At 40.4% G+C, this 10,055-nt stretch overlaps 1 protein-coding gene across 1 annotated transcript in view; it reads right to left on the bottom strand.

The window, feature by feature from the left end:
• The window catches only part of kifap3a (kinesin-associated protein 3a), a 62,996-nt gene that overhangs the window by 9,959 nt on the left and 42,982 nt on the right, over window positions 1-10,055 (bottom strand). Inside the window, exons 12-17 of the mRNA XM_059341610.1 lie at window positions 9,651-9,759; window positions 8,681-8,793; window positions 7,464-7,629; window positions 6,203-6,328; window positions 5,561-5,659; window positions 3,818-3,903 (exon numbers count right to left, since the gene is read on the bottom strand). Coding sequence (XP_059197593.1) covers window positions 3,818-3,903; window positions 5,561-5,659; window positions 6,203-6,328; window positions 7,464-7,629; window positions 8,681-8,793; window positions 9,651-9,759 — 699 coding nt within the window. The remainder of the gene's footprint in view (window positions 1-3,817; window positions 3,904-5,560; window positions 5,660-6,202; window positions 6,329-7,463; window positions 7,630-8,680; window positions 8,794-9,650; window positions 9,760-10,055) is intronic.

Here is a 10,055-nt window from a genome sequence, read left to right as displayed (position 1 = left end):
CAGAATTACCAAAAAAAGACAGAAAATTATTGAAAAAAGACACAAAATGACCCAAAAAGACACAAAATTACCAAAAAAAGACACAAAATTATTAAAAAGGCACAATATTACCAAAAAAAGACACAAAATTACCAAAAAAAGTAATTAAAGGGACCTTCCACACACAACACGGTAAAGTGCCATTCATATAAAACTCACATTAACTTTCATATCAAGGTGGGGGCCACAAAATATCATCACGAGGGCCGCAATTGGCCCGCGGGCCGCCAGTTTGAGACCTCTGATGTAAATAAACAAATCGTTACTTTAATGCACACCTTAAAATCGGTGTAAAGGTCCCTGCTGGTGAGAGCAGTGAGTTAGTGTTACAGGTTGACACACTGTAAGGTGACAGTAAAAGGAATCATGGCGCTGACAGATATTACAGATCTTTAACCTCAGCAGCGCCGCGTCCGTCTCCTCTACAGATGATGTTTGCGTGCCACAGAGCTCTGTTTTCTTTTCTCCGCGGGGGCCGAAGGGGGAGCGATGAAGGCGGCCTTTGAGCGCGTGACGCCCCGACCCGAAAGATTAATCATCCAGAGGCAAAGCAGAGCCCCCAGCGGGCCCTGACAGCCGGCAGAGACCCCGGGACTCAAACGGGCCCTTTGACCATCACACGGAGGAGAAGCCCCGCCCCCCTGCCACTCACAGCTCCACCACTCTGCTCCAGTATTACTGTTAATCTGTTATTAGCTGAGCTCAGGGCAGGATGAGCTCATCACAGCAGGGGGAGGAAGTGCAATGTTTTGATTTGATGATCTGATTTGATAAAGAGACTAAAGGTGGCAAATCTAGGAGAAAAAAATTGCAGATTTATGAGATTAAAAGGTGGCAAATCTAGGAGAAAAAAGTTGCAGATTCATGAGATTAAAAGTGGCAAATCTGCAAGAGAAAACAGTTGCAGATTTATGAGATTAAAAGTGGCAAATTTATGAGGTTAAAAGTGTCAAATCTGCAAGAAAAAAAATAGCAATTTTATGAGATTAAAAGTGGGAAATCTAGGAGCAAAAAGTTGTAGATTTATGGCAAATCTGCAAGAAAAAAGTAGCAAAATTCTGGGATTAAAAGTGGCAAATCTGAGAAAAAAAATGCAATTTTATGAGATTAAAGGTCGCAAATTTATGAGATTAAAAGTGGCAAATCTAGGAGAAAAAGGTTGCAGATTTATGAGATTAAAAGTGGCAAATCTCTGAGAAAAAAATAGCAAATTCATGGGATTAAAGTTTGCAAATCAATGAGATTAAAAGTGGCAAATCTAGGGGAAAAAAGTGGCAAATTTATGAGATTAAAAATGGCAAATCTAGGGGAAAAAAGTGGCAAATTTATTAGATTAAAAGTGTCAAATCTAGGAGAAAAAAGTTGCAGATTTATGAGTTTAAAAGTGGCAAATTTATGAGATTAAAAGTGGCAAATCTGTAAGAAAAAAGTAGCATTTTTATGAGGTTAAAAGTGGCAAATCTAGGAGCAAACATAGAGCAAATTGAAGAGATTAAAAGTGGCAAATTTATGAGATTAAAAGTGTCGAATGTGTAAGAAAAAAGTTGTAGATTCATGACATCAAAAGTGGCAAATCTGCGAGAAAAAAGTTGCAGATTTATGAGGTTAAAAGTGGCAAATCTAGGAGAAAAAATATAGCAAATTGAAGAGATTAAAAGTGGCATATTTATGAGATTCAAAGTGGCAAATCTACGAGAAAAAAATTGCAGATTTATGAGATTAAATGTGGCAAATCTAGGAAAAAAGTAGCATTTTTTTAGGTTAAAAGTGGCAAATCTGCAAGGAAAAGGTAAAAGATTTATGGGATCAAAAGTGGCAGATTTATGAGATTAAAAGTGGAAAATGTGTGAGAAAATAGTCACAGATTTATTCGCTCTGATATTTCTTTTCATCAGGTATTAGCTGAGCTCATGACAGGATGAGCTCATGGCAGCAGGGGTGAGGAAGTGCACCGCACTTTTTGGGAGTTTTTCAACATATTTCTTCGCTGCCAGGCTAAGAATATCTCAGAGAATTAGGCCTCTGTCCCACTTGGAGCATCTACAAAGTTCCCTGTGAAGCCACGTGTGTGTGTTTGTGTGTGTTTGTGTGTGTTTGTGTGTGTTTGTACATGAGCAGGGCCACGGTGATCAAAGGAGAACATCTCAGGGCTGCACAGTTATGGCGTGTGCTGCCAAACGGACCCCGGCAGTAATGATTGTGTGTGTGTGTGTGTGTGTGTGTGTGTGTGTGTCTGCTTTCTCTCTCACCTCTGCTGTCCGGCTGCTGACACACTCCAGAGCCGGCCGGCTGCCTTTCATGTGGCTCACAGCTTAATAGGTCTCACTGATAATTTCAATGAAACACTTCCTCTGGCCTGCTGCTCTGCCTGCCTGTAATCTACAGCTAATTACGCTGATCTGAGGTCTGGACGCCGTCACACACTGACCACAGCTGTCAGTCACCGGGACGCCGAGCACTTCGTCCGTTCGTTAATCGCCGATGTCAAAATCTGACTCGAGAACATCAGGAGAGTCAGAACGGTTCATGTTTGTAAGGAAACAGAAACGAGCTGTGTAACAACTCTGGGCTCTGAGACTATTTTTTTTTAATACTTTTGATTTTGCCCTTCGTGTACCACACAAAAAAATGTTTACTATACCCATATTTGGTCCATTTTTTCTTCACCTATATATATTTATCCTACTTTATCAACATATTGAGCCCAAAAATACACCAAAATCATGAAAAATAATACTATTTACTTCAATAAAAACCACAAATATGCTCAATGAACTGTTTTGGAACTTGAAAATGTAAAACATAGGATACAAATATGAACATATAAAAAGGTCAAATTTAAATATAATACAAATATATACAAAAAAGTTCCATAAAAACATTTATATTTATAGGCTTTTTTTCCCTTGTTAGCTACAACTCAAAAACAAACCTTGTGCAAAATGACACAGAGAGCTACACCAAAACTCAAATATTTCTGTACTATCAAATTAAAACTATCATTTATTTGGTTTTACATGACTGAGGAATGTCAATGTTGAATGTTTTTTTGTTAAATGTTTTAATGATCTGAATAGAAATCTTTGTCCACTCACATTTCTTGCAGCAGTGTCATTTAAAAAGTGACTGAAAATAAATAGTTTCATCTTTATTACAAGCAGAACAGAGTGGGAGAAGCATCAGACCTCCAGCAGCTTAATTCAGTCATAATAGAAACTGCAATTTTTTTCTCACAGATTTGCCACTTTTAATCTCAATTTTTTTCTCCTAAATTTGCCAATTTTAATGTCTCAAATTTGCAACTTTTTTCTCATAGATTTGCCACTTTTACTCTCATAAATCTACGATTTATTTCTCCTATATTTGCCATGTTTAATCTCATAAATCTGCAACTTTTTTCTCCTAGATTTGCTACTTTTAATCTCATAAATCTGCAACTTTTTTCTCCTAGATTTGCTACTTTTAATCTCATAAATCTGCAACTTTTTTCTCCTAGATTTGCTACTTTTAATCTCATAAATCTGCAATTTATTTCTCCTATATTTGCCATGTTTAATCTCATAATTCTGCAACTTTTTTCTCCTAGATTTGCTACTTTTAATCTCATAAATCTGCTACTTTTTTCTCGTACATTTGCCACTTTTTTCTTGAAGCAATACCCCCGTCGCCTGGGTCCTTTATTTGATCTTTTTTCCATACCTGGCCCTAACACGCCGTGGTATCGGAGCTGTGTAAAGTATAAAATAAGTAAATGTTAAAATGTTGCCTGTAGACTCACAGCGATGATGTCCAGCGTGTTGTCGCAGACTTTGCGTATCTCTGCGTTGTTGTCGTGCATCAGGTCGATCAGGTACGCTGGAGCTTCTGAACCAGGACTCAAGGAAAACTAACACATCGTCCTCTGGGGACGTTCGGTTCGTCTGCAGCTCAACAAACCTCCGTCTTACGTCACATTATAGAGTTTTATTCTTCTCGCAGGAATAAAAACCATCAGAAGTTGCTGACAGAGAAGAAATCTGGGTAACGCTTTATATTAAGGTCCTTGTAATAACCATTAATTAACAAGTTATAAGGCATTGTTCTCGCTTTAGATCCCTTTAGCTGCAAAAAGCATAGTTAACTGTTAACAAGTGCAGAGTTAACTTATAATAGATGAGCAATAAAGTATATTTTAATATCAATAAGCAAACAAAAGATTAATAAAGGCATGGTAAAGACATAATGGGTGGGTTATGGGTGTTTGTAATGCTATTATGAACAATTATAAGATACTCATGAGGCTTTTATTAATGTTCTTATTATAAATCTCTTATAGCCTGCTATTAGCTGTATCATAATGCCATTATTAACACTTATATAGGCTTATAAACACACAGTAATGTTAATAAGCATCTTGTAAGGACTTACAAGGGCCTTATTACTTGTAAATTAATGGTTATTACAAGGACCTTAATATAAAGCGTTACCCAAATCTGAAATGTGACACAAACCACCGACCACGACTGAGCTCAGTTACACACAGAGGGTTAAAAACAACTGGACCAGGGGTTAAAAACAACTGGACCAGGGGTTAAAAACAACCGGACCAGGGCGTTAAAAACAACTGGACCAGGGGTTAAAAACAACTGGACCAGGGGTTAAAAACAACTGGACCAGGGGATAAAAACAACTGGACCAGGGGTTAAAAACAACTGGACCAGGGGTTAAAAACAACCGGACCAGGGTTAAAAACAACTGGACCAGGGGGTTAAAAACAACTGGACCAGGGTTAAAAACAACTGGACCAGGGGTTAAAAACAACTGGACCAGGGGTTAAAAACAACCGGACCAGAGGGTTAAAAACAACTGGACCAGGGGTTAAAAACAACTGGACCAGGGGTTAAAAACAACTGGACCAGGGGTTAAAAACAAACGGACCAGGGGTTAAAAACAACTGGACCAGGGATTAAAAACAACTGGACCAGAGGGTTAAAAACAACTGGACCAGGGGTTAAAAACAAACGGACCAGGGGTTAAAAACAACTGGACCAGGGGTTAAAAACAACTGGACCAGGGGTTAAAAACAACTGGACCAGGGGGTTAAAAACAACTGGACCAGGGGGTTAAAAACAACTGGACCAGGGGTTAAAAACAACTGGACCAGAGGGTTAAAAACAAACGGACCAGAGGGTTAAAAACAACTGGACCAGGGGTTAAAAACAACTGGACCAGGGGTTAAAAACAACTGGACCAGGGGTTAAAAACAAACGGACCAGGGGTTAAAAACAACTGGACCAGGGATTAAAAACAACTGGACCAGAGGGTTAAAAACAACTGGACCAGGGGTTAAAAACAAACGGACCAGGGGTTAAAAACAACTGGACCAGGGGTTAAAAACAACTGGACCAGGGGTTAAAAACAACTGGACCAGGGGGTTAAAGAGGTTCCTCAGGAGACACACGAGGAGTTACTATAGAGACAAAGACTGAGGACAAACCTGGAGGACACCAGACTCTTTAGTGTCCTATCAGTGGAAGGATACGAGTGTCCCTTACGAGGACGTCCCTGGTATCTTTGTGGAAGACCATCTGGTAGAAGACGTAGATGATCTGACACACAAACTCGTCGTCCTCCTGCTGGACTGAGAGACAAACAGGACAGAAGAGTAAAGTAAAGTACAAGTACCTCAAAATTGTTTGACTAAAAGACACAAAATGACAAAAAAAACACAAAATGACTTAAAAAAGACATAATATGACCAAAAAAAGACATAAAATGTAAAAAAAAAGACGCAAAATGACAAAAAAAGATGTAAAATGATTAAAAAAAAGATGTTAAATGATTGTTCTTAAGGACATTACTTGAGTAAATGTACTTAGTTACTTTCCACCACTGTAATTATGTGTATTAATTCCATAAAGTTATGGCTAAAAAGGTATGTAGATTGTGAGGTCACAGTGAACTTGAACTTTGACCTTTCACCACCAAAATCTGACCAGTTCCTCCTCGAGTCATGGTGGAAGCTTGAGTCAAATTTGAAGGAATTCCCTCCAGGCGTTCCTGAGATATTGTTCACAACGTACAGACGACGGCGGTCACAAGGTACCGGGGTCTTAAAAACACTGCTGACCCTGAAACATCAGAGTTTCTGAGTTTTAAATGTGTCTGTGGGGACGTTTGTTACCGTTGAGCAGCTCGATGAGAGCCGGGATGATGCCCGACTTGGCCAACATGGCAGCACAAGAGTCGTCCATGGACACGGTGCCGATCAGGATCACCACCTCCAGGACCAGGTCTTCCTCCGCAGAACCTGAGAACCAGCAGGACAGACACAATTAAAACTCTCTCTGCTGAGGAAATGAGCGGAAATCGTAAAATTGAATTCTTCAAACTTTTCTGCTTTTTCTCCATTATTGACCATCATACGATGCAAAATAAATAACCTGAATAAATTCCACTGAGCTTTAAATTCTGCTGAAATAAAGCGTGAGGTCAGGAGGTCAGAGGTCATCAGAGCACAAGATAAAACCCAGACTCTAACAGACTCTAACAGACTCTAACCAGGGTCCTCCGTCCTCAGATCAGCCTGAGAGGAGACACTTCACTGATACTGTGATGGTGACGGGGAGGTCAACAGGGGCAGGGAGAGACCTGGACCTGCTCTCTGGACCTGGTCTCTGGACCTGGACCTGGTCTCTAGATCTGGACCTGGTCTCTGGACCTGGTCTCTGAACCTGGACCTGGTCTCTAGATCTGGACCTGCTCTCTGGACCTGCTCTCTGGACCTGCTCTCTGGACCTGCTCTCTGGACCTGGACCTGGTCTCTGGACCTGGTCTCTGAACCTGGACCTGCTCTCTGGACCTGGACCTGCTCTCTGGACCTGGTCTCTGAACCTGGACCTGGTCTCTAGATCTGGACCTGCTCTCTGGACCTGCTCTCTGGACCTGGACCTGCTCTCTGGACCTGGTCTCTGAACCTGGACCTGGTCTCTGGTCTCTGGACCTGGTCTCTGGACCTGGACTTGGACCTGGTCTCTAGATCTGGACCTGCTCTCTGAACCTGGTCTCTGGACCTGGACCTGATCTCTGGACCTGGTCTCTGAACCTGGACCTGGTCTCTGGACCTGGTCTCTGGTCTCTGGACCTGGTCTCTGGACCTGGACTTGGACCTGGTCTCTAGATCTGGACCTGCTCTCTGAACCTGGTCTCTGGACCTGGACCTGGACCTGATCTCTGGACCTGGTCTCTGGACCTGGACCTGGTCTCTGGACCTGGACCTGGTCTCTGGACCTGGTCTCTGCACCTAGACCTGGTCTCTGGGTCTGAGGAGGACTTTGTGTGCATGCAGCAGAGGTTAAAGTAACTCAACAGATCATTTATAATAATTTACAACCCCAGGAGCTGGAGGACTCGGAGGACTCGAGGACTCGGAGCTTCAGACTGACCTGGTTTGAGCCGGTCCTTCAGGTAGGGCACCAGCTGGTACTCGGTGAGGACCAGAGCCCAGTCCAGGTCTGGGATGGTCAGGTTGGCCAGCGTCCCCAGACACTCGATCACAAACTCCTCGGGCTCGTCCTCAGAGATCTGAGCCGCCAGGTCCCCCACGTGGTCCTGCAGCACGGATACAGGGTTATATACATCAGGCCAGGGTTATTAGAGGGAACCAAAAATAACTCAAACTGTATTTTGAAGTTACAAAACTACCTAAAAATAACTGAAATTAACATGAAAATGTCTTTTCCGTCTGTAAACTTTCTTCCTACAGGAACATCTTGGTGAACGTGTTTATTGAGCTGATTCAAGAAGAGTGTGTCCAAGTTATTTACTAAAATGTGGTTTTATTTTGCTTAGAACACTTGTAACTTAATCAACTAATAATAACTGTATGTACTTTATTTACTATGTACAGATGGAAAGAATTGCTTCATTGTATATTGGACACAATAAGAGATCAAGCCTGTAAAGGATAACCTTTCAAATTAAAAGAAATGTAATGAAAATAACCCAAAATAAGATTAATTTTAGAACACAGGATGAACTTCCCAATGTTTTGCCTTCACACACACACACACACACACACACACACACACACACACACACACACACACACAATTATAATATTGTGTATATATAATTATCTCCATCTATCATTACAGAATCATGGTTTTATACCATAATGGCAGTGAGATTAAAAAATGTGGTTTGAATGGAAGTCAATGAGGCATTTTTGGCCACAAAGGTCACCAGAGGGTTAATCTGTTACTACATAAAAAATACTAATGTAATCAAATCAATTTTGTTGCTAATCTTTGACATATCCAAGACTCTAACCACCACCAAAACCCCAGCTCCCTACTATTTATTTTATGGAAAATAATACATTTTTTGTGTTTGTTTTTTTTGTGGAAGAAATTATGGAATAATTTAAATATATAAACTGGCATATAAAGGGTTGAAATTCTGAAATGTATTAAATGTTTGGTAGTTTTGAACACGTCTGAAGTTGTTTAAGAGATTTTTGGAAAAAAAACCTGACAAAAATATTGATGTATGGTGATTTAATAGCAGTTGTTGTGTGTGTGGACGTTTTTGGAAAGTAAATCTGAGGAGGGCATAAAGGGTTATAATAGAAATATGATAATAAATCTGCAGAATCACTGACCAGGAAAAGGCTCTTTGTGGCTCCGCCGTGCTGAGAAAGGTTCCTGATCATCTTCATCACCAGGACGTCCTTCATCTTCACCGCTCGCTTCATCAGCATCTTCAGACCGTTACCTTAGAAACAGAAACATTTTAACATCAGCTTCAACACACTGCAGGGAGAATATAAGAGGTAATTATTATTAGGTGAATTTTTAGACTATTCTGAGAAGCCCGTTTCCTCTTTTCGGTAGCCCGTTTCCTCTTTTTCGGTAGCCCGTCTTCCTCTTTTTGGTAGCCCATTTCCTCCTTTCGGTGGCCCGTTTCCTCTTTTTGGTAGCCTGTTTTCCTCTTTTCGGTAGCCCGTTTCCTCTTTTCGGTAGCCTGTTTCCTCTTTTCGGTAGCCTGTCATCCTCTGTTTAATAGCCCGTCATCCTCTTTTTTGGTAGCCTGTCTTGCTCCTTTCGGTAGCCCGTTTCCTCTTTTCGGTAGCCTGTTTCCTCTTTTCTGTAGCCCGTCTTCCTCTTTTCAGTTCATTGTTTAAAAATTATTAGTATTTTTTCATAAAAATTAAAAAAATAAATATGTAAAATTAAATTTAAAAAAAATATTTTATATGTTAGTATTTGAATGTACATAAAAAAGTTTTAACATGCATTTTTTAAAAATAAAAAACGAGCTGCACTAAATATTAATTAAAATGGTTAGTAATGGAGTTATTAATAAAATATAAACAATGTTTATATAGGCTTATATTTACACTTTTGGATAATTAAACACACTGAGAAGCGAACATTAAAGGAGGGTTAAGAAACACCAAGCCAATATTCAGAGACAGTTTTTCATTATAAATCACCTGCAGTCTCTTTATTTAGAGGATAATATGTGGAGAAGACACAGAAAACAGGATGTTTCAGGACAAAGAGTGGAAAGAAAAACCATTGAAACAATGTGTTCACCAGCTTCAACCAACGAGCTGTTTCCTCTCTCACCTTCACAGAGCAACTTGGCGTTGCTCCTGTTGGCCGCCAGGTTGATGCAGAGCGAGATGAGCTCCACGTCCAGCTTCTCCTCGCCGCGCTCGCACAGCAGCCGCATCAGCTGTCAATCACACAGAGCCAACAGGAAGTCAGAGAGAAAACTCAAGACGGTGTTGTGAGGAGATGTTATAAAACAATGTATGCATTTAATCCAATAGAGTGTGTGATTAAAAAGGCAAACAGCATCTTGACTAAAGATAGTGGCGAGTCAAATCCCCAAGTTTTTGATAGAGGTGTCCCTCAAGGATCCATACTGGGTCCCCTGTTGTTTAATGTTTACAAAAAGATTTTGTTTCGAAGCACTGCGATATCATTATTTTGCTTATTTATTTCAAGCTTGTTCTAAACTTTAGGAGG

Source organism: Centropristis striata, chromosome 9, assembly GCF_030273125.1.
Source record: "Centropristis striata isolate RG_2023a ecotype Rhode Island chromosome 9, C.striata_1.0, whole genome shotgun sequence".
NCBI lineage: Eukaryota > Metazoa > Chordata > Actinopteri > Perciformes > Serranidae > Centropristis > Centropristis striata.
Note: the sequence above shows the minus strand (reverse complement) of the source record. Positions and strands in the feature narration are given on the sequence as shown.